This window comes from Oncorhynchus gorbuscha, linkage group LG23 (genome assembly GCF_021184085.1).
Source record: "Oncorhynchus gorbuscha isolate QuinsamMale2020 ecotype Even-year linkage group LG23, OgorEven_v1.0, whole genome shotgun sequence".
NCBI classification, from domain to species: domain Eukaryota; kingdom Metazoa; phylum Chordata; class Actinopteri; order Salmoniformes; family Salmonidae; genus Oncorhynchus; species Oncorhynchus gorbuscha.
The window spans coordinates 24,039,294-24,064,283 of record NC_060195.1 but is presented as its reverse complement, the minus strand read 5'-3'; the positions used below and the strand labels follow the sequence as shown (position 1 = coordinate 24,064,283).

Sequence of the window (24,990 nt, the reverse complement as noted above, 5' to 3'; positions counted from 1 at the left end):
TCAACATGAGCTGAAACACAGGAAACATCTCTGCCACTGAAACATTCCTGACTCTTGGGAATGTGTGGTCTGTGCCTCCAACAAAACACCCCATGCACATGAGCTTAACCCATGGGCTGAAATGGAAGGTTGTGGAACACAAAAGACATTTCATGAGTCAGTGCCTCGGTTATCTCCCCTCTCCGAACCACTTTTGTCATCTGGAAGTATAATGCCACGAAAAAGTATTTTCCCTGTCTGATTTTGTCTTAGCATATTTTTTTATACTGAATGTTATCAGATCTTCAACCAAAACGTAATATTAGATAAAGGGAACTTCAGTTTACAAATAACAAAAAAATATACTTATTTTATTGATTTAATTAACAAAGTTACGCAACACCCAATTCACATGTGTGAAAAAGTAATTGCCCCACTTCATTCAATAACCGGTTGTTCCACCTTTAGCTGCAATCAAATCAAACTGTATTTGTCACATGCGCCAAATACAACACGTGTAGTTGTTGATCAGTCTCTCACATCGCTGTGGAGGAATTTGTGCCCGCTCTTACATGCAGAACTGCTTTAACTCAGTGATATTTGTGGTGCTTTAAGCATGAACTGCTCGTTTGAAGTTCTGCCACAACATCTCAATTAGGAGTAGATCTGCACTTTGAGTAGGCCATTCCAAATCTTCACATTTTAGTTTTCGCCAGACATAATGGTGGTTTGGGGATGCTTTGCTTCCTCAAGACCCGGACGACTTGCCATAATAGAAGGAATCATGAATTCTGCTCTGTATCAGGGAGTTCTACAGGAGAATGTCAGGCCATCCATCTGTTAGCTGAAGCTGAAGCGCAGCTGGGTCATGCAGCAAGACAATGATCCAAAACACACACTCAAGTCTACATGAAAATGGCTAAAAAGCAACCAATGTGAAGTTTTGAAATGGCTTGGTCAAAGTCCAGACCTAATCACAATTGAGATGTTGTGGCAGGTCTTGAAATGAGCAATTCATGATTGAAAACCCACAAACGTCCCTGAGTTAAAGCAATTCTGCATGGAAGAGTGGGCCAAAATTCCTCCACAGCGATGTGAGAGGCTGACCAACAACTACAGGAAGCATTTGGTTGGAGTCATTGCAGCTTAAGGTGGCACAACAAGTTATTGCGTGTAAGGGGGCAATTACTTTTACACACAGGAGCATTGGGTGTTGCATAACTTTGTTTATGAAATAAGTAAGTCATTGTTGTGTTATTTGTTCACTCAGGTTTTCTTTATCTAATATTAGGTTTTGTTTGAAGATCTGATAACATTCAGTATCGAACATATACTAAAGTAGAGAACATTAGAAGGGGGCAAATACTTTTTCACAGCCCTGTACATGCTTTTATGTGCATGATGTAACAAATACCCCCTCTCCAGCCCGGTCACTGTCAGTGCGGTCCAGTAGTCAAAAAGTGGACACTGTGGACATCAGGAAAACTGTAGAATCACACTTCTTAGTGAGGTGAAGCTCAATTCACTAAGTTGTCAAAAATAAATAATACCTAGCATTTAATAAGGTTTGTAACCCTTCAACACTCTGACCATAGAAGCAAATGGCTGGGCTGACATATCTGCACTTAGACAGCTGTAGCTGAACAGCCTTTACATAACAGTACCTGGCCCGGGCCATTCACTGGGTGTGTAGGTGCCTTATTCACTAGACATAATAAAGCCCTTGATGTGAGTAATGTGCTTGTGTAACACAGCAGAAAATGGCACAGAGGTTTGCAATGGCAGCGCAGCCCAAGAAGGTCAAGCGAGCCAAGCCGTTCCAAGTGTGGTTGTATAACATGTAATTGGGTAAAGTAGGCTACTTAGTTATAAATACTAGTACACAGGAAGGAAGACAGTGTGCCTGCTTAATCATATCATGTAAAAGTAAGTTCCATCTAAGTCATTACAAACTAAAGGGTATTTTCAGGTACAGTATGTGGAATGTGTACTGTGCAATGCAGGAATGGCTTAATAGCAACAGGCAGTGTTAATGCTCCCTCTGACTTCGTTTCCATGCTACTGCAGTTCTAATGGATCAACAAGGTATGCTTTGAGTTTGATATACAGTACCAGTCAAAATGTTGGACACAGCTACTCATTCAAGGCTTTTTCAAATATTTTTATTATTTTCTACATTGTAGAATAATAGTGAAGAGATCAAACTATGAAATAACACACATGGAAACATGTAGTAGTCAAAGTGTTAAACAAATCAAAACATCTTTTATATTTGAGATTCTTCAAAGTAGCCACCCTTTGCCTTGATGACAGCTTTGCACACTCTTGGCATTCTCTCAACCAGCTTCATGAGGTAGTCACCTGGAATGCATTTTAATTAACAGGTGTGCCTTGTTAAAAGTTAATTTGTGGAATTTATTTCCTTCTTAATGTGTTTAAGCCTATCATTTGTGTTGTGACATGGTAGGGGTCATATACAGAAGATACCCCTATTTGATGAAAGACCAAATCCATATTATGGCAACAACAGCTCAAATAATCAAAGAGAAACAACATTCCATCATTACTTTAAGACATGAAGGTCAGTCAATACGGAACATTTTAAGAACTCTGAAAGTTTCTTCAAGTGCAGTCACAAAAACCATCAAGCGCTATGATGAAACTGGCTCTCAAGAGGACAGCCACAGGAAAGGAAGCCCGAGAGTTACCTCTGCTGCAAGGGATAAGTTCATTAGAGTTAACTGCACCTCAGAGATGCAGCACCAATAAAAGCATCACAGAGTTCAAGTAACAGACATCTCAACATCAACTGTTCAGAGGAGACTGCGTGAATCAGGCCTTCATGGTCGAATTGCTGCAAAGAAACCACTACTAGGACACCAATAAGAGGAAGAGACTTGCTTTGACCAAGAAACACGAGCAATGAACATTAGACTGGTGGAAATCTGTCCTTTGGTCTGATGACTCCAAATGTGAGATTTTTGGAACCAATCACCGTGTCTTTGTGAGACGCAGAGTAGGTGAACGGATAATTTCCGCATGTGTGGTTCCCACCATGGAGGAGGTGTGATGGTGCTTTGCTGGTGACACTGTGTGATTTATTTAGAATTCGAGCCACACTTAACTAGCATGGATACATCAGCATTCTGCAGCGATACGCCATCCCATCTGGTTTGCTCTTAGTGGGACTATCATTTGTTTTTCAACAAAACAATGACCCAACATACACCTCCAGGCTGTGTAAGGGTTATATGACCAAGGAGAGTGATGGAGTGCTGCATCAGATGACCTGGCCTCCACAATCACCAGACCTCAACACAATTGAGATGGTTTTGGATTAGTTGGACTACAGAGTGAAAGAAAAGCAGTCAACACCTGCTCAGCATATGTGGGAACTCCTTCAAGACTGTTGGAAAAGCATTCCACATGAAGCTGGTTGAGAGAACACCAAGAGTGTGCAAAGCTGTCATCAAGGCAAAGGGTGGCTACTTTGAGGAATCTGAAATATATTTTGATTTAACACTTTTTTGGTTGCCACATGATTCCATGTGTGTTATTTCATGGTTTTGATGTCATCACTGTTATTCTACAATGCAGGAAATAGTCAAATAAAGAAAAACCCTTGAATGAGTAGGTGTGTCCAAACCTTTGACTGGTACTGTAGGTCAGTCCAGCTAATCACAGACTCTGCTTTAAATTGAGGTTATAGTATTTAATCAACATTTCTTGGTAATTCAGAATCATTTTTGCAGTTCAATAAAATAACTTTAGGTTGCATAAAATGAGTCAAAGCTAGAGTTAGTCAGTCTGTACCTTGAATAGAAATTCTCAAAACAAAGATGAGTGTTTTTAATGCGATGCTCAAGCATGTTTTATTGGGTGTCCCCCTTTACTATTTGTGTATTATGTTTGCGTTGAAACCTTGGCTGCAAACACATCAAATAGCAAACCTTGCCAGTGACCGTAGATACTGAAGAACGCTTCAGGTTGACAGTTCTGCAGCCGAACAATGACGATCATGATGAAACCCTCACTTAACAGCCTTTTGAAGAGGAGGTTGAGCACCAACATATAGTAGAAGCAAGCTAACCCCAAGACAACATCCTCAGAGTGGCAGTAGCTCTGCTGCGTGTGCTAGTGGTCATCGTGCGATGGGAAGGAGAGAGAAGAGTTGCAGTTGCACTAATCTCGATGCTCTGCTGGACCGATACGGATCTAGCAGCAAGTCCCCCCATGCTCTGAGCTGAAAGAGTTATTTGGCTTCTGTTGATGCTCAGATTCCATCCTTCACCTGGCAGCTCTGTCTCTCTGTCAACCTCTGTATTTTTATCAGCCTGGTGGCCCACATCAGGATCTGGCTGGGTTCCTAGGTGGGTGTTCAGTCAGTGTTCCATGTCACTGTCTCTTCAATTCTCCCTCAGCACCTGCAGTACGTCCCAGCACCTTCAGTCTGGACTCCACTGGTGGGCAGAATGATATCACTATAAGTTCCACTGCCACGGAATCTAGATGGTATCTGAGTCCCAATGATCTGTTCCCTTGTTTCTGAAAAAACAACAATATTTGATTGCTTAGATTCTCCCTCAACGTCAATGTTTGACAAAGATTTGATGACTACAAAACGCATGGGTACATCAACTCTCAAGACACCTTGTAATGGAGTCACATCATTTGTGTATAAATTGTTTGTTTTTTTACCTAGAAAGTTAGTGAAAATATCTAGATGAAGAAGGTGGTACAAGTAATGGTTGTTGTGGGTCATGAAGGACAGCTCTCGATAATGAAGTGTCAAACTCACAGGGCTATAAATACTCCCAGAGCACTGAAGTGTGTGTTGCCGATGCAAAGTGTCCACTGAAGTGTGTGTTGCCGATGCAAAGTGTCCACTGAAGTGTGTGTTGCCGATGCAAAGTGTCCACTGAAGTGTGTGCTGCCGATGCAAAGTGTCCACTGAAGTGTGTGCTGCCGATGCAAAGTGTCCACTGAAGTGTGTGCTGCCGATGCAAAGTGTCCACTGAAGTGTGTGCTGCCGATGCAAAGTGTCCACTGAAGTGTGTGCTGCCGATGCAAAGTGTCCACTGAAGTGTGTGCTGCCGATGCAAAGTGTCCACTGAAGTGTGTGCTGCCGATGCAAAGTGTCCACTGAAGTGTGTGTTGCCTATGCAAAGTGTCCACTGAAGTGTGTGTTGCCGATGCAAAGTGTCCACTGAAGTGTGTGTTGCCAATGCAAAGTGTCCACTGAAGTGTGTATTGCCGATGCAAAGTGTCCACTGAAGTGTGTGCTGCCAATGCAAAGTGTCCACTGAAGTGTGTGTTGCCGATGCAAAGTGTCCACTGAAGTGTGTGTTGCCGATGCAAAGTGTCCACTGAAGTGTGTGTTGCCGATGCAAAGTGTCCACTGAAGTGTGTGTTGCCGATGCAAAGTGTCCACTGAAGTGTGTGTTGCCGATGCAAAGTGTCCACTGAAGTGTGTGTTGCCGATGCAAAGTGTCCACTGAAGTGTGTGTTGCCTATGCAAAGTGTCCACTGAAGTGTGTGTTGCCGATGCAAAGTTTCCACTCTATTCAAACATCCTTTCTTGGTCCCACAAGGACACTGAAGAGATCGATCTGGGAGAGCAGCATCATTTTAAAGGTCTCCGGACCTGAACCTCAATGAAAACCTGTGGTTTGAATTGAAGAGGGCAGGCCATAAGCACAGACGGATATCAAGGATCTGGAAAGATTCTGTATGGAGGACTGGTCTAAGATCCCTCCCAACATGTTCTCCAAAATCATAAAACTTTTCCAATTGTATTAGTAAAAAATAATATAATTTAACTTTATTTTCATACAATATAGCTCAGTATTTGTATTATTTTTTTAATAGTATTTTTTGCTCTTTATCAATGAATTCTATAATTCCAGACCCCACTGTATATTCACAAATTCATTAATTGAGCCAAAAGGTTGAGGGAACAAGCTCACTCTCCCTGCCTGCTTCATTACACTGGTGTGGTGTCAGAAGTGGGATATTCACTGTGCCACAAAATAATTATAGTGGCAGAGTTTTCATCTGCGCTTATAAAACACAGGGTCACTACAGTAAGGTTGTCCCACTGTTATACATTATAAAATTAGTTCATTTTTAGAACAGTGAGGAGAGTGAGCGAATAAATAAATAAATAAATAAATAAATAAAATACTATTTGAATCCCTTGTAAAAACAAATACTAGGGTTACTGTTAGGAATCACTACCCATGATTTGATCCAACACGATTTAACCAAATCCGAACTACCACACAAAAGCAAAGTGAATCTTTCGATTCGTCAAAAATAATAGTTTAAAATAAATCGGTTTCCATTTTGGGGGAGGAGGGAGGGTTAAAATGTGAAGTGGGGAATCAGCAAAATGAGAAGAAAAAAAATCTATCTGTGATAAACTATATTTGTTAGCTCGATTGTCAGTAGGTACAAAGAGGAGCAACTGTCAGATGTAACTTCCTTGTATTTTACTGTTCTTGAGTTCAGATGACAAAGAGAAACAGCATTTGTTCATTACTGAACATTTTATGTACAAGTCATGTACACACGTTAAAGGTAATACAAAAAATACAAAAATACATCAAAACATGAGATTTAATAAATAAAAAGAAGAAACCTTCATCTCTTTCTTTCCATCCATGCTTATTCATCCCCAAATCAAAGATCAAGGCTAGGTTTAAGGTTTTGACCCACCTGAACCTCACCTCATACAGACCGACATTGTCAGTTAAGAAATTAAAACAAATAACTAATTTAGGTCATGGGTCTGTCTTACTTAAAGACATATCATGTCAACTGAATCCAATTGTATGCCGTATCAATCAATAATTCAAAACCTTTACTCATTTGGCCCAATTCCCAACTCACTCCTTTCACTGCAGCGTGTGATTTGAGGGTTTCAGTGTCTGACCAATCAGAAGCTTGAAGGTATTAGAACAGCAGAAGAAGTAGAAAACAAAATTATACTCTGGGTGTGCAAATGCATTCCGATCCATCAGCGGACGGATGGCTTGGCCCATCTTCACTGCACTATCTGGGGCATCTCGCTCCAGGCTTTGGCCTTCTTCTTAGCCAGGGCCAACCACGGGGGCTCGTCCTGAGCCAGGGCTGTAGGGGCTGGGTGAGTCAGGGCTCTCTTCCCTTCCTTCTCAACCACGACAGGCTTGGAGATCTCCAGGGAACACAACACTATGGACAACAAGCAGAGAACATCTTTAAAGATGAGACTTTTAGCATTGTCCCCCCCAAAAGTAGTCCTACCACAAAGCACATTTTTATCAAAATTGCCTACAATATTTTTTTGAGTCTTATTTCAGGCATGTAATTGAAGATTAGTAGTGATCAGGTAGGGATTATTATCAATGGGAACATTCTATTTGCAGGTGTGGTCCACAAGGGGGCAGCAGTGGATTAATCACACTTATGAGAACAATGAAAACACTTCAATAAGAAAGCGATGCATGTGTGTAGCAGAGTGGGATACCGAGGAGTCTAACCTTTAACAGGAGATCCTGGAGGTTTGGCTTGGTCTTTGTTGACAGGCCTTGTCAATGTACGAATTGATCTTTTTCTGATAAGCTCCTCCTGGAAATGTAGGTTTTGTGAAGAGTTTGAATTATGTACTTATTCATTCCAATATAACAAAGTAAATGGAACCTATACAACTTTATAGCCAGTCATAAAACATCTAGTCATTGCGTCAAAATAAATGATAAAGAGCTGCCCAGTGTGCACAAGATCAAAAATACGTATTTTGCTCAAGTGTGAGGACTGGATGAACAAATGAAGGAATGGATTGATTGACGAGTCAACTGTTTTCCTCTCTCAAACAGTAGGCTTCTCGGGAAAACAAAATAACACATGAAACAATATGCACCATCCCTACCATCTCTGCAGGGTCTTTGCTATCCGTGGTTTCCTCCAATGAGTTCTCTTTTAAGATCCTCTGCTTTTGTCTGGCCAATGAGATCCAGCTTGGCGATTGAGATCCCCCACCAGGTCCCCCACTAGGCTCTCGACCCACAGACAGATCTGAAACAAAAGAACACAGGAGAAATGTCTTCAACTGGTGTGGAATATATAGGAGCTGCCTGGGAAATTAATTTGGCATAATGATTTTGTTTGGAGTGGAAATGGAAGATAGAGGTGTGAATGAATGAAGGGCAAAATGTAGAAAAGCAATATAATTCCAACTAATTTGTTGCTCTAAATAGTCATATGGAGGAATCTCTCCTTGGTGTTAATGAGTCTATGGTTAGATAGCTCTCAATAAGTCAGCTCTCAACAGCACTCATGGCCCTGTTTCAGTATGAATTGTTAGTCCAAAGTTAGAACAGCATGAGTCCATATTCCTATAACATACACAGGTTAAATGTCTTGTCAAAATTCTTAAGCTCAACATTGTAAAATAGATATAAACAAAGATGACCTTGCAAAGTGAAGGATAAAGCCAAAAGCCCACGTCTGGAAACACTGACTGGTGTGATGCTGACGAAGATGGTTTTAGTACCTGGTATTCTCTTTGGCTTGACCATACCATCCAGCTCTGAGGGCTTTCTGGGCAGGGCAGGTTTGCTGTTTGACTGTGGTTCAGTGAACGAGGCCCTCTGTGGCTCTATGGGAAGTGAGTGTACTGGGGATGCAGGGGGAGTTTCACTCTCTGAGCCTAAGCGAAGCATACCCACAGAGGTCTTCCTCAGCCTGACACCAAACAGATTCTCAGGGGTCTCTTCCTCCTGGGCTGCAGGGGGAGTGTCTTCAGGTGACATGATGGGTGCTGTGGTGCTCTGTGTTGGGATGGGACTAGCAGGGACATCAGCCCCCACAGGGCTAAGTGGCTCCACTCCACTTGGGGAGTCTCTTTTTGCTTCCACAGCCCCAGGCACAGTGACCGAGGGAGATGGAGAAGGGGAGGTTAGCTCTTTGGTAGCCAACCTTTGCCAGGCAGGGGCAATGGTGTACCTGGGTCTATTATGTTCAGAACCACCAGATGGTTTCCCAGGATCCTCGGTGGCAGTTGGTCCCCTGCAGTGCTCCTGGGGGCTCTGCTCTGGGCCGGCGGCTGCACTGGTTATACAGGGCTGGTCAGTTGTTACACTGGGCTCTTCTTGGTCCTGTGTGGTGTGTGCAGGGGCCTCAGGCTGGTCCAGGGACTCTGGAGGAGGTGTACTGCTGTTTGGCAGCTGGGGGAGACAGGCTTGGTCTGTGACTGTTTGGTCAGACAGCTCAGTGGTGCACTCAGGGCTCTCACAAGCTCTCTCAGGGTCTCTGTCTGGAACCTGCTGGAAATAATCCTCCACCGAGGTTGACGTTACATCCTCGTCCCCCCCTGGCTCCAATAAGGCTGTCTGCACTGGCACATCTGAGACTGGCTCCATTTTGTCCTCCTCTTCCCTCCTCTCATCTTCCACAACCTCCTCTGTTTCCTTCTCCTCTACCTCTGCCCCCTCCTCCCTCTCCTCTTCATTCTCTTCTTCCTCCCCCTTTTCCACTGAAGGCATGTCCCGATCTTCTTTGGTTAAGCACTCAGAGTTGATTTCCTCGGCATCTTCCTCTTCCTCCTTTGGATAGAAACGTTCCACCACTAACTCCTCCTCAGATTCATAAGGCTCACCTTCCACCTCCTCTCGGGGCTCTGCCAGGTAGTTCGGTCTATCACTGGGGAGACACGCTTCTTCCTGTGGGTTTAATGCCAGCTCATCCACCCCGCTCTCAGCCTCTGACCCCTCCATGTTCACCTCCACCTCCAGGAGCACAGCCTCTGTCTCCAGCCCCAGGACAGATGTCCGTGGACCCTTGAGGGAGATCAACACCTCCTGGAGTAGAGAGCCTCCCTCCACAGCCACCTCACACCCAGGAGGGGTCAGGAGGAAGTCATCTCCAGTAGGGGGCTCCAGAGACTTCATGGAGCCAAGCAGTGGGGCGGTCTGGAGCCAGGGAGCTGAAACCTCAGCCTGGCATGAAAGACATTCCTCAGAGTCAGAGTCATTCTGTATGGAGAGGGAGGGGGCATCCTGAGCATGAGACAATTCCTGTTGGACACCCTGCTTATCCTCTTCATCCGAGGCTGACCGCTCGGCCTGCTGGGACACCACGACCCCATCTGTCTGCTTCTCCTCCTCCTCCTCCTCCGCAACACCAGCCTGCTCGCGTTTCACATCTGGAACATACATAACTACATCAGAGCAGAGCCCCACTAAGTTCCTATATCATTATCCTGTCATCAGTCATTGTATTGGGTAAGAATGATCATCTTTCTGATATTTTACTACTATTTACGCTTTTGTACATCTGTGTAATGTTACTGTGATAAGGATAATTTATATTACCTTCCTCCTCATCCTCCTCCACAGATTCTGGAATGATACAATTCTGTCTTTCCTCCTGGAATGATTCTCCCTCAGCCCTGCCATCAACCCTCTGAACAGAGAAGAGTCATTTCATCTTAATAACAATACAGTTCCTTTAAAGATTATTAAGCTTTCCAGCTTTCCATGTTTTACACAGATCTCGTAGACTCATGAGCCACGCACGCTGATGGCAGGCTGGTGTGTTGTGTTTGGGCTACATGGGCTGGACTCTCTTGGCTCATTGGATAGATTTTTTCAGGGGTTCTGCTCTAGTGATCAGAGTTAGGCTAGGTGTGGAACAGGGATGGTGGGGGTGTGTTGGCTAGGTGTGGAACAGGGATGGTGGGGGTGTGTTGGCTAGGTGTGGAACAGGGGTGGTGGGGGTGTGTTGGCTAGGTGTGGAACAGGGATGGTGGGGGTGTGTTGGCTAGGTGTGGAACAGGGATGGTGGGGGTGTGTTGGCTAGGTGTGGAACAGGGATGGTGGGGGTGTGTTGGCTAGGTGTGGAACAGGGATGGTGGGGGTGTGTTGGCTAGGTGTGGAACAGGGATGGTGGGGGTGCGTTGGCTAGGTGTGGAACAGGGATGGTGGGGGTGTGTTGGCTAGGTGTGGAACAGGGGTGGTGGGGGTGTGTTGGCTAGGTGTGGAACAGGGATGGTGGGGGTGTGTTGGCTAGGTGTGGAACAGGGGTGGTGGGGGTGTGTTGGCTAGGTGTGGAACAGGGGTGGTGGGGGTGTGTTGGCTAGGTGTGGAACAGGGGTGGTGGGGTTGTACTGGCTAGGTGTGGAACAGGGGTGGTGGGGTTGTACTGGCTAGGTGTGGAACAGGGGTGGTGGGGGTGTGTTGGCTAGGTGTGGAAAAGGGGTGGTGGGGGTGTGTTGGCTAGGTGTGGAAAAGGGGTGGTGGGGGTGTGTTGGCTAGGTGTGGAACAGGGGTGGTGGGGGTGTGTTGGCTAGGTGTGGAACAGGGGTGGTGGGGGTGTATTGGATAGGTGTGGAACAGGGGTGGTGTGGGTGTATTGGCTAGGTGTGGAACAGGGGTGGTGTGTTGGCTAGGTGTGGAACAGGGGTGGTGTGTTGGCTAGGTGTGGAACAGGGGTGGTGTGTTGGCTAGGTGTGGAACAGGGGTGGTATGTTGGCTAGGTGTGGAACAGGGGTGGTGGGGGTGTGTTGGCTAGGTGTGGAACAGGGGTGGTGGGGGTGTGTTGGCTAGGTGTGGAACAGGGGTGGTGTATTGGCTAGGTGTGGAACAGGGGTGGTGGGGGTGTATTGGCTAGGTGTGGAACAGGGGTGGTGGGGGTGTGTTGGCTAGGTGTGGAACAGGGGTGGTGTGGAACAGGGTGTTGGATGGTATTGGCTAGGTGTGGAACAGGGGTGGTGGGGGTGTATTGGCTAGGGTGTGGAACAGGGGTGGTGGGGATGTGTTGGCTAGGTGTGGAACAGGGGTGGTGGGGGTGTGTTGGCTAGGTGTGGAACAGGGGTGGTGGGGGTGTGTTGGCTAGGTGTGGAACAGGGGTGGTGGGGGTGTGTTGGAAGGGGATGGACATATCTTACAGTGGTGGGTTTCCTCGTCTTGGCACAGGCCTTGTGTCGGACAGCCAGGCGGTGGCGAGCGGCAGTGTTGTCCAGACAGCCCATGGGACTGGCAGGCTGGCTGAAGTCTACAGGCAGGAAGACCAGGGGACTGACCGATCTGGAGCCCGTCTCACAGGACATCTACACATTTTGATACAGTAAATAAAATTATTTCAACCTCAATGTCTTCAGACATCTGTCTACACACATCACAACTTTCTGCTGATGCCAGATACCAGCTAAACAGATTCAAGAGTGCTGTATTGTGGTTCTCCTGATACAGATGAACCCTATCCTGAGACATGGCTCAGTTTCCTACTCAAGATGAAGGAAAAGCATTCAGACAAACAGAGGGAGGACTGACTGTCTAAACAATGTCAAACAGAGGGAGGACTGGCTGTCTAAACAGCTGGATAAACAATGTCAATCAGAGGGAGGACTGACTGTCTAAACAGCTGGATAAACAATGTCAAACAGAGGGAGGACTGACTGTCTATACAGTTGGCAAAAACAATGTCAATCAGAGGGAGGACTGACTGTCTAAGCGGCTGGATAAACAATGTCAATCAGAGGGAGGAATGACTGTCTAAACAGCTGGATAAACAATGTCAAACAGAGGGAGGACTGACTGTCTAAACAATGTCAAACAGAGGGAGGACTGGCTGTCTAAACAGCTGGATAAACAATGTCAATCAGAGGGAGGACTGGCCGTCTAAACAGCTGGATAAACAATGTCAATCAGAGGGAGGACTGACTGTCTAAACAGCTGGATAAACAATGTCAAACAGAGGGAGGACTGGCTGTCTAAACAATGTCAAACAGAGGGAGGACTGACTGTCTAAACAGCTGGATAAACAATGTCAAACAGAGGGAGGACTGACTGTCTAAACAGCTGGATAAACAATGTCAAACAGAGGGAGGACTGACTGTCTATACAGTTGGCAAAAACAATGTCAATCAGAGGGAGGACTGACTGTCTAAGCGGCTGGATAAACAATGTCAATCAGAGGGAGGAATGACTGTCTAAACAGCTGGATAAACAATGTCAAACAGAGGGAGGACTGACTGTCTAAACAGCTGGATAAACAATGTCAATCAGAGGGAGGACTGGCTGTCTAAACCTGGATAAACTAAACAGCTGGATAAACAATGTCAATCAGAGGGAGGACTGACTGTCTAAACAGCTGGATAAACAATGTCAAACAGAGGGAGGACTGGCTGTCTAAACAATGTCAAACAGAGGGAGGACTGACTGTCTAAACAGCTGGATAAACAATGTCAAACAATGTCTAAACAGCTGGATAAACAATGTCAAACAGAGGGAGGACTGACTGTCTAAACAGCTGGATAAACAATGTCAAACAGAGGAGGACTGACTGTCTAAACAGCTGGATAAACAATGTCAAACAGACTGTCTAAACAATGGAGGGAGGACTGACTGTCTATACAGCTGGATAAACAAAAACAGAGGGAATGTCAATCAGAGGGAGGACTGACTGTCTAAACAGCTGGATAAACAATGTCAATCAGAGGGAGGAATGACTGTCTAAACAGCTGGATAAACAATGTCAAACAGAGGGAGGACTGACTGTCTAAACAGCTGGATAAACAATGTCAATCTAAACAGCTGGATAAACAATGTCAATCAGAGGGAGGACTGGCCGTCTAAACAGCTGGATAAACAATGTCAATCAGAGGGAGGACTGACTGTCTAAACAGCTGGATAAACAATGTCAAACAGAGGGAGGACTGGCTGTCTAAACAATGTCAAACAGAGGGAGGACTGACTGTCTAAACAGCTGGATAAACAATGTCAAACAGAGGGAGGACTGACTGTCTAAACAATGTCAAACAGAGGGAGGACTGGCTGTCTAAACAGCTGGATAAACAATGTCAATCAGAGGGAGGACTGACTGTCTAAACAGCTGGATAAACAATGTCAATCAGAGGGAGGACTGACTGTCTAAACAGCTGGATAAACAATGTCAAACAGAGGGAGACTGACTGTCTATACAGCTGTCTAAACAATGTCAAACAGAGGGAGGAGGACTGACTGTTAAAACAGCTGGATAAACAATGTCAAACAGAGGGAGGACTGACTGTCTATACAGTTGGCAAAAACAATGTCAATCAGAGGGACTGTCTAAACAATGTCAAACAGAGGGAGGACTGACTGTCTAAACAGCTGGATAAACAATGTCAAACAGAGGGAGGACTGACTGTCTAAACAATGTCAAACAGAGGGAGGACTGGCTGTAAACAGCTGGATAAACAAACAGCTGGATAAACAATGTCAAACAATGTCTCAATGTCAGAGGGAGGACTGACTGTCTAAACAGCTGGATAAACAATGTCAATCAGAGGGAGGACTGACTGTCTAAACAGCTGGATAAACAATGTCAAACAGAGGGAGGACTGGCTGTCTAAACAATGTCAAACAGAGGGAGGACTGGCTGTCTAAACAGCTGGATAAACAATGTCAATCAGAGGGAGGACTGGCCGTCTAAACAGCTGGATAAACAATGTCAAACAGCTGGATAAACAATGTCAATCAGAGGGAGGACTGACTGTCTAAACAGCTGGATAAACAATGTCAAACAGAGGGAGGACTGACTGTCTAAACAGCTGGATAAACAATGTCAATCAGAGGGAGGACTGGCCGTCTAAACAGCTGGATAAACAATGTCAATCAGAGGGAGGACTGACTGTCTAAACAGCTGGATAAACAATGTCAAACAGAGGGAGGACTGGCTGTCTAAACAATGTCAAACAGAGGGAGGACTGACTGTCTAAACAGCTGGATAAACAATGTCAAACAGAGGGAGGACTGGCTGTCTAAACAGCTGGATAAACAATGTCAATCAGAGGGAGGACTGGCCGTCTAAACAGCTGGATAAACAATGTCAATCAGAGGGAGGACTGACTGTCTAAACAGCTGGATAAACAATGTCAAACAGAGGGAGGACTGACTGTCTAAACAGCTGGATAAACAATGTCAAACAGAGGGAGGACTGACTGTCTAAACAATGTCAATCAGAGGGAGGACTGACTGTCTAAACAGCTGGATAAACCATGTCAACCAGAGGGAGGACTGACTGTCTAAACAGCTGGATAAACAATGTCAATCAGAGGGAGGACTGACTGTCTAAACAGCTGGATAAACAATGTCAAACAGAGGGAGGACTGACTGTCTAAACAGCTGGATAAACCATGTCAACCAGAGGGAGGACTGACTGTCTAAACAGCTGGATAAACCATGTCAACCAGAGGGAGGACTGACTGTCTAAACAGCTGGATAAACCATGTCAACCAGAGGGAGGACTGACTGTCTAAACAGCTGGATAAACAATGTCAATCAGAGGGAGGACTGACTGTCTAAACAGCTGGATAAACAATGTCAAACAGAGGGAGGACTGACTGTCTATACAGTTGGCAAAAACAATGTCAACCAGAGGGAGGACTGGCTGTCTAAACAATGTTAAAACAGAGGGAGGACTGGCTGTCTAAACAGCTGGATAAACAATGTCAATCAGAGGGAGGACTGACTGTCTAAACAGTTGGCAAAAACAATGTCAATCAGAGGGAGGACTGGCTGTCTAAACAATGTTAAACAGAGGGAGGAATGACTGTCTAAACAGCTGGATAAACAATGTCAATCAGAGGGAGGACTGACTGTCTAAACAGCTGGATAAACCATGTCAATCAGAGGGAGGACTGACTGTCTAAACAGCTGGATAAACCATGTCAATCAGAGGGAGGACTGACTGTCTAAACAGCTGGATAAACAATGTCAGGGACACCATTATCAAGACCTCTCAGTAGCTTAAAATACCCAGCCACTGAAGTCCCAGGCAGACCAACATCCTGGCATTTTTCTGCCTGGCTCCCCCATACATTAGCTGAACAAATACAGGCCTCTGCTCTCAGCCCACTGGAATGTTGGTCTAATCTACTGTTTCTGACAACAATTCACCCTAAAAGGTAAAGAGATGGAGGGGAGACAGGAGGGTGAATGACCTTCAGTGACACCCTGACTTACTTTAAGTGATCTGATATGACAACCTGTCAATCCGACAGTGAGTAATAGTGAGCTCAAAAGAAGACTCCAATGGGCCACCTCTGATCTTGCTTTCATACTAAACATGGATGCTTAGGATAAATAGCTATCTGGTATATAGTATACAGATTTAACACAAACATATTACCAAAAAGGATTGCTCCGATTATGGGCATAACAGTGTACTTGCCCTGTGTAACCAGCAGAGTGGATGAGATCATTAGATATATAATAAATTAAATGCGTTGTGTTTGTTATTGTAACCAGCAGAGTGGATGAGATCATTAGATATATAATAAATTAAATGTGTTGTGTTTGTTATTGTAACCAGCAGAGTGGGTTAGATCATTAGATATATAGTAAATTAAATGTGTTGTGTTTGATATATAGTAAATTAAATGTGTTGTGTTTGTTATTGTAACCTTGTAACCAGCAGAGTGGGTTAGATCATTAGATATATAGTAAATTAAATGTGTTGTGTTTGTTATTGTAACCAGCAGAGTGGGTTAGATCATTAAATATATAGTAAATTAAATGTGTTGTGTTTGTTATTGTATCCAGCAGTGGGGATCATTAGTTAGTAAATTAAAGGACAGCAGAGTGGGTTAATCACCACCTTCCGTAAATTAAATGTGTTGTGTTGAAACCCCAGCAGTGGGTTAGATCATTAGATATATAGTAAATTAAATGTGTTGTGTTTGTTATTCTTCCAAGGTTAGATCATTAGATATATAGTAAATTAAATGTGTAATGTTTGTTATTGTAACCAGCAGAGTGGGTTAGATCATTAGATATATAGTAAATTAAATGTGTTGTGTTTGTTATTGTATCCAGCAGAGTGGGTTAGATCATTAGATATATAGTAAATTAAATGTGTTGTGTTTGTTATTGCAGCAGAGTGGGTTAGATCATTAGATATATAGTAAATTAAATGTGTTGTGTTTGTTATTGTATCCAGCAGTGGGTTAGATCATTAGATATATATAGTAAATTAAATGTGTTGTGTTTGTTATTGTATCCAATGGGTTAGATCATTAGATATATAGTAAATTAAATGTGTTGTGTTTGTTATTGTATCCAGCAGAGTGGGTTAGATCATTAGATATATAGTAAATTAAATGTGTTGTGTTTGTTATTGTATCCAGCAGAGTGGGTTAGATCATTAGATATATAGTAAATTAAATGTGTTGTGTTTGTTATTGTATCCAGCAGTGGGTTAGATCATTAGATATATAGTAAATTAAATGTGTTGTGTTTGTTATTGTATCCAGCAGAGTGGGTTAGATCATTAGATATATAGTAAATTAAATGTGTTGTGTTTGTTATTGTATCCAGCAGAGTGGGTTAGATCATTAGATATATAGTAAATTAAATGTGTTGTGTTTGTTATTGTATCCAGCAGAGTGGGTTAGATCATTAGATATATAGTAAATTAAATGTGTTGTGTTTGTTATTGTATCCAGCAGTGGGTTAGATCATTAGATATAGTAAATTAAAGTTTGTTATTAAATTAAATGTGTTGTGTTTGTTATTGTATCCAGCAGTGGGTTAGATCATTAGATATATAGTAAATTAAATGTGTTGTGTTTGTTATTGTATCCAGCAGTGGGTTAGATCATTAGATATATAGTAAATTAAATGTGTTGTGTTTGTTATTGTAACCAGCAGAGTGGGTTAGATCATTAGATATATAGTAAATTAAATGTGTTGTGTTTGTTATTGTATCCAGCAGTGGGTTAGATCATTAGATATATAGTAAATTAAATGTGTTGTGTTTGTTATTGTAACCAGCAGAGTGGGTTAGTAGATATATAGTTAAATGTGTTGTGTTTGTGTTTGTAAATTATTGTATCCAGCAGTGGGTTAGATCATTAGATATATAGTAAATTAAATGTGTTGTGTTTGTTATTGTAACCAGCAGAGTGGGTTAGATCATTAGATATATAGTAAATTAAATGTGTTGTGTTTGTTATTGTAACCAGCAGAGTGGGTTAGATCATTAGATATTAAATGTGTTGTGTTTGTTATAGTAAATTAAATAGTGTTGTGTTTGTTATTGTAACAGCAGTGGGTTAGATCATTAGATATATAGTAAATTAAATGTGTTGTGTTTGTTATTGTAACCAGCAGAGTGGGTTAGATCATTAGATATATAGTAAATTAAATGTGTTGTGTTTGTTATTGTATCCAGCAGTGGGTTAGATCATTAGATATATAGTAAATTAAATGTGTTGTGTTTGTTATTGTAACCAGCAGAGTGGGTTAGATCATTAGATATATAGTAAATTAAATGTGTTGTGTTTGTTATTGTAACCAGCAGTGGGTTAGATCATTAGATATATAGTAAATTAAATGTGTTGTGTTTGTTATTGTATCCAGCAGAGTGGGTTAGATCATTAGATATATAGTAAATTAAATGTGTTGTGTTTGTTATTGTATCCAGCAGTGGGTTAGATCATTAGATATATAGTAAATTAAATGTGTTGTGTTTGTTATTGTATCCAGCAGTGGGTTAGATCATTAGATATATAGTAAATTAAATGTGTTGTGTTTGTTATTGTATCCAGCAGTGGGTTAGATCATTAGATATATAGTAAATTAAATGTGTTGTGTTTGTTATTGTATCCAGCAGTGGGTTAGATCATTAGATATATAGTAAATTAAATGTGTTGTGTTTGTTATTGTAACCAGCAGAGTGGGTTAGATCATTAGATATATAGTAAATTAAATGTGTTGTGTTTGTTATTGTTCCAGCAGAGTGGGTTAGATCATTAGATATATAGTAAATTAAATGTGTTGTGTTTGTTATTGTATCCAGCAGAGTGGGTTAGATCATTAGATATATAGTAAATTAAATGTGTTGTGTTTGTTATTGTAACCAGCAGAGTGGGTTAGATCATTAGATATATAGTAAATTAAATGTGTTGTGTTTGTTATTGTAACCAGCAGAGTGGGTTAGATCATTAGATATATAGTAAATTAAATGTGTTGTGTTTGTTATTGTATCCAGCAGAGTGGGTTAGATCATTAGATATATAGTAAATTAAATGTGTTGTGTTTGTTATTGTATCCAGCAGAGTGGGTTAGATCATTAGATATATAGTAAATTAAATGTGTTGTGTTTGTTATTGTAACCAGCAGAGTGGGTTAGATCATTAGATATATAGTAAATTAAATGTGTTGTGTTTGTTATTGTATCCAGCAGTGGGTTAGATCATTAGATATATAGTAAATTAAATGTGTTGTGTTTGTTATTGTAACCAGCAGAGTGGGTTAGATCATTAGATATATAGTAAATTAAATGTGTTGTGTTTGTTATTGTATCCAGCAGTGGGTTAGATCATTAGATATATAGTAAATTAAATGTGTTGTGTTTGTTATTGTAACCAGCAGAGTGGGTTAGATCATTAGATATATAGTAAATTAAATGTGTTGTGTTTGTTATTGTAACTAGCAGTGGGTTAGATCATTAGATATATAGTAAATTAAATGTGTTGTGTTTGTTATTGTAACCAGCAGAGTGGGTTAGATCATTAGATATATAGTAAATTAAATGTGTTGTGTTTGTTATTGTAACCAGCAGAGTGGGTTAGATCATTAGATATATAGTAAATTAAATGTGTTGTGTTTGTTATTGTATCCAGCAGAGTGGGTTAGATCATTAGATATATAGTAAATTAAATGTGTTGTGTTTGTTATTGTATCCAGCAGTGGGTTAGATCATTAGATATATAGTAAATTAAATGTGTTGTGTTTGTTATTGTAACCAGCAGTGGGTTAGATCATTAGATATATAGTAAATTAAATGTGTTGTGTTTGTTATTGTAACCAGCAGAGTGGGTTAGATCATTAGATATATAGTAAATTAAATGTGTTGTGTTTGTTATTGTAACTAGCAGAGTGGGTTAGATCATTAGATATATAGTAAATTAAATGTGTTGTGTTTGTTATTGTAACTAGCAGAGTGGGTTAGATCATTAGATATATAGTAAATTAAATGTGTTGTGTTTGTTATTGTAACTAGCAGAGTGGGTTAGATCATTAGATATATAGTAAATTAAATGTGTTGTGTTTGTTATTGTATCCAGCAGAGTGGGTTAGATCATTAGATATATAGTAAATTAAATGTGTTGTGTTTGTTATTGTATCCAGCAGAGTGGGTTAGATCATTAGATATATAGTAAATTAAATGTGTTGTGTTTGTTATTGTATCCAGCAGAGTGGGTTAGATCATTAGATATATAGTAAATTAAATGTGTTGTGTTTGTTATTGTAACCAGCAGAGTGGGTTAGATCATTAGATATATAGTAAATTAAATGTGTTGTGTTTGTTATTGTATCCAGCAGTGGGTTAGATCATTAGATATATAGTAAATTAAATGTGTTGTGTTTGTTATTGTAACCAGCAGAGTGGGTTAGATCATTAGATATATAGTAAATTAAATGTGTTGTGTTTGTTATTGTATCCAGCAGTGGGTTAGATCATTAGATATATAGTAAATTAAATGTGTTGTGTTTGTTATTGTAACCAGCAGAGTGGGTTAGATCATTAGATATATAGTAAATTAAATGTGTTGTGTTTGTTATTGTAACCAGCAGAGTGGGTTAGATCATTAGATATATAGTAAATTAAATGTGTTGTGTTTGTTATTGTATCCAGCAGTGGGTTAGATCATTAGATATATAGTAAATTAAATGTTTTGTTTGTTCCATAGCCTGACTATAACCAGAGCTCAACTTGGCAGAGTTGTGTTACGTCCCCATTTGTAGCAGACAGTCTGAATGCAAGAGAAAACCATTGGAATGAATTCAGACCACACAGGAGACACACACCCCTCCTCCTCTCTCCTAGTTAAACAATACATCCTGCAGAAACGGAGCTGTCGAATGACATGCAGCAATATTACTGTCAGGTCAACATCTTCAACTAAAGATTTGTGCTGGGCTTCTCAGTGGTGCTCACTGCACACAGAGGAGGTACAACAAACAGTACGCCCCTCTTATGGCTTGTTCAACAGTACGCTCCCTCTTATGGCTTGTTCAACAGTACGCTCCCTCTTATGGCTTGTTCAACAGTACGCTCCCTCTTATGGCTTGTTCAACAGTACGCTCCCCCTTATGGCTTGTTCAACAGTACGCTCCCTCTTATGGCTTGTTCAACAGTACGCTCCCTCTTATGGCTTGTTCAACAGTACGCTCCCTCTTATGGCTTGTTCAACAGTACGCTCCCCTTATGGCTTGTTCAACAGTACGCTCCCTCTTATGGCTTGTTCAACAGTACGCTCCCTCTTATGGCTTGTTCAACAGTACGCTCCCTCTTATGGCTTGTTCAACAGTACGCCCCTCTTATGGCTTGTTCAACAGTACGCTCCCCCTTATGGCTTGTTCAACAGTACGCCCCCTATGGCTTGTTCAACAGTACGCCCCCTTATGGCTTGTTCAACAGTACGCCCCCCTATGGCTTGTTCAACAGTACGCCCCCCTTATGGCTTGTTCAACAGTACGCCCCCCTTATGGCTTGTTCAACAGTACGCTCCCTCTTATGGCTTGAAAAAACCTCTTCTAGCTTGTTACAGCTCTGGGTCAAGCTGAAACATCTCAAACAAGGCAAAACACAAGCACATGACAACTATTTGGAGGTTCAGGCACAAACTATTGCATCTGTCTGTCTGTGTGTGTGTGTGTGTGTGTGTGTGTGTGAACAGTCAGCAACTTCTGAAAATCACACATGGTAAGATATAGTAGTCCTGTCTTGTGCCCATGGGACTATCCCCCATCTTTCTGACGTCCCACAAGACACCAGGTAAGACGTTATCCCTACCTATATGTCCATAGCTATCTCAACTACCCGATACCCCTGTACATCCACTGGTAATGGCACCCCATGTATATATCCAATCGTTACTCATTGTGGATTTATTCCTTGTGTTAGAATGTTTCTATTATTTCTCTCTGCATTGTTGGGAAGGACTGTAAGCATTTTATTGTTAGTCTACACTGGTTGTTCACAAACCAAATGAGATTTTAAAATGCTGAATGGAGTCAGGTACTCTCTGGAGGTTTCCCCCTCCATTCTGACCTGTTAAACTCATGGCTGTGTGGAAAAGACAGAGGAAGAGAAAATGGTCTGCCATCATTGACAGAAAAGTAATAGAAGCTCCGTGCAATTCTACACATTCTGCCATAGTGTGGAGGCAAAGATTTGCCGTTTTTAATATGATAACTGATGATCAATGGGCCCCTGCCCGGTCGGTAATTTGACCACGTTTACTACAAGTATAGATAGCTGGCCGCTAGACTAACTTACCAATCACACCTTTTTTTTGCTGACATGGGCTAATTGAGTGACTGGTGATGCACAACCAAACTTTGAAATTGCACCCCAGACCAACGGGGAGGACGGGCTCATCACTGGTCTACATATTGTGGATGTATGAAGCTCAACAATGTCTCCATCCTGATTCACTCCTATTGCTCAACACTGCATCTGACATGAAAGCTTTCATACCTCATCAAAAGACACACAGCTTTCATACCTCATCAAAAGACACACAGCTTTCATACCTCATCAAAAGACACACAGCTTTCATACCTCATCAAAAGACACACAGCTTTCATACCTCATCAAAAGACACACAGCTTTCATACCTCATCAAAAGACACACAGCTTTCATACAGCTTTCATCATCAAAAGACACACAGCTTTCATACCTCATCAAAAGACACACAGCTTTCATACCTCATCAAAAGACACACAGCTTTCATACCTCATCAAAAGACACACAGCTTTCATACCTCATCAAAAGACACACAGCTTTCATACCTCATCAAAAGACACACAGCTTTCATACCTCATCAAAAGACACACAGCTTTCATACCTCATCAAAAGACACACAGCTTTCATACCTCATCAAAAGACACACAGCTTTCATACCTCATCAAAAGACACACAGCTTTCATACCAGCATCAAAAGACACACAGCTTTCAGCTTTACCTCATCAAAAGACACACAGCTTTCATACCTCATCAAAAGACACACAGCTTTCATACCTCATCAAAAGACACACAGCTTTCATACCTCATCAAAAGACACACAGCTTTCATACCTCATCAAAAGACACACAGCTTTCATACCTCATCAAAAGACACACAGCTTTCATACCTCATCAAAAGACACACAGCTTTCATACCTCATCAAAAGACACACAGCTTTCATACCTCATCAAAAGACACACAGCTTTCATACCTCATCAAAAGAAAAGATCAAAAGACACAGCTTTCATACCTCATCAAAAGACACACAGCTTTCATACCTCATCAAAAGACACACAGCTTTCATACCAGCTTTCATACCTCATCAAAAGACACACAGCTTTCATACCTCATCAAAAGACACACAGCTTTCATACCTCATCAAAAGACACACAGCTTTCATACCTCATCAAAAGACACACAGCTTTCATACCTCATCAAAAGACACACAGCTTTCATACCTCATCAAAAGAAAGATGTGCTCTGAGACATCAACTCATGGAATTCGTCTGGAGGACATTAATTTATTCTTAAAATCAAATGACAAAATAGCCCACTCATATTCTGATTGGTCATGGTGATCAAATGATCAGGAAGATTGTTCACAGTGTCCACTGAACAGGAAGCACATAACAAAAACAAAGAAAACTAGAGACATGGATAACTGGTTATTACCTGGTCTTCATCACTGTCGGTCCCTTCCAGACTCAGGGAGCTGTTCCTCTGCACCGGTTTGGAAGACTGGAATTAGAGACAGATGGGATGAGACAATGCAGTTAGAAAAAGGGTGATTGGCAGTAATAGAGCTGTAGACCGCAGCTGGCTGGGGGCACCTTAATTGGGGAGGACGGGCTCATTGTAATGGCTGGAACGAAATTCCTGGAATGATATCAAACACATGGTTTCCATACGTTTTAATACCATTCACTGCATTCCAGGCATTATTATGAGCCATCCTCCCCTCAACAGCCTCCTGTGCTGTATAAGTAAGCATGACTGCATGGAGTTATCCTCTTGGTAGCTTTCATGAAGCATGAATATGTGGTATGTATTGTATATCTATTGTATGTACCAGGGACCGTGTGATTACAGTCACGTAGTACATACCACACAATTATAATAGGGACTGAAGACAAGAATCAGCTACGTAGTTGACCGCACAGACCCCATGAATACTATGCCAGTCCTGACTGCATAATGATGCGTACCCTGTGGGACACCCCAGCCAGGACAGTGTGCAGGGTGGAGTACTCTGGTGGGCTGCAGGGCAGGCCGTCATCTTCTGAAAGAGTTCCTGCGTCATCCATCTTCTTCACACACAGAGACGGAGGAGAGCCTAGCCTGATGACCTGTTTCAACAGAGAGACGGAGGAGAGCCTAGCCTGATGACCTGTTTCAACAGAGAGACGGAGGAGAGCCTAGCCTGATGACCTGTTTCAACAGAGAGACGGAGGAGAGCCTAGCCTGATGACCTGTTTCAACAGAGACGGAGGAGAGCCTAGCCTGATGACCTGTTTCAACAGAGGCGGAGGAGAGCCTAGCCTGATGACCTGTTTCAACAGAGGCGAAGGAGAGCCTAGCCTGATGACCGGTTTCAACAGAGACGGAGGAGAGCCTAGCCTGATGACCTGTTTCAACAGAGACGGAGGAGAGCCTAGCCTGATGACCTGTTTCAACAGAGACGGAGGAGAGCCTAGCCTGATGACCTGTTTCAACAGAGACGGAGGAGAGCCTAGCCTGATGACCCGTTTCAACAGAGACGGAGGAGAGCCTAGCCTGATGACCTGTTTCAACAGAGACGGAGGAGAGCCTAGCCTGATGACCTGTTTCAACAGAGACGGAGGAGAGCCTAGCCTGATGACCTGTTTCAACAGAGACTGATGAGGAGAGCCTAGCCTGATGACCTGTTTCAACAGAGACGGAGGAGAGCCTAGCCTGATGACCTGTTTCAACAGAGACGGAGGAGAGACCTG

The 24,990-nt window shown here is 42.3% G+C and overlaps 1 protein-coding gene across 8 annotated transcripts in view; it reads right to left on the bottom strand.

Moving 5' to 3' along the window:
• Positions 1–6,453: 6,453 nt before the first annotated feature.
• Positions 6,454–24,990, bottom strand: part of LOC124010383 (acrosomal protein KIAA1210-like) — a 36,488-nt gene continuing 17,951 nt past the window's right edge. For 7 of the 8 annotated variants that reach the window (XM_046322776.1, XM_046322779.1, XM_046322778.1 and 4 more), the window contains 8 exons: positions 24,226–24,366; positions 23,693–23,758; positions 11,906–12,067; positions 10,332–10,422; positions 8,513–10,162; positions 7,889–8,034; positions 7,500–7,587; positions 6,454–7,191 (listed from right to left, as the gene is read on the bottom strand). In XM_046322776.1, coding sequence (XP_046178732.1) covers positions 7,025–7,191; positions 7,500–7,587; positions 7,889–8,034; positions 8,513–10,162; positions 10,332–10,422; positions 11,906–12,067; positions 23,693–23,758; positions 24,226–24,366 — 2,511 coding nt within the window. In that variant the 3' untranslated portion in view covers positions 6,454–7,024. Of the gene's footprint in view, positions 7,192–7,499; positions 7,588–7,888; positions 8,035–8,512; positions 10,163–10,331; positions 10,423–11,905; positions 12,068–23,692; positions 23,759–24,225; positions 24,367–24,854; positions 24,880–24,990 lie in introns of all 8 variants that reach the window. The other variant, XM_046322773.1, reaches the window with a different exon arrangement.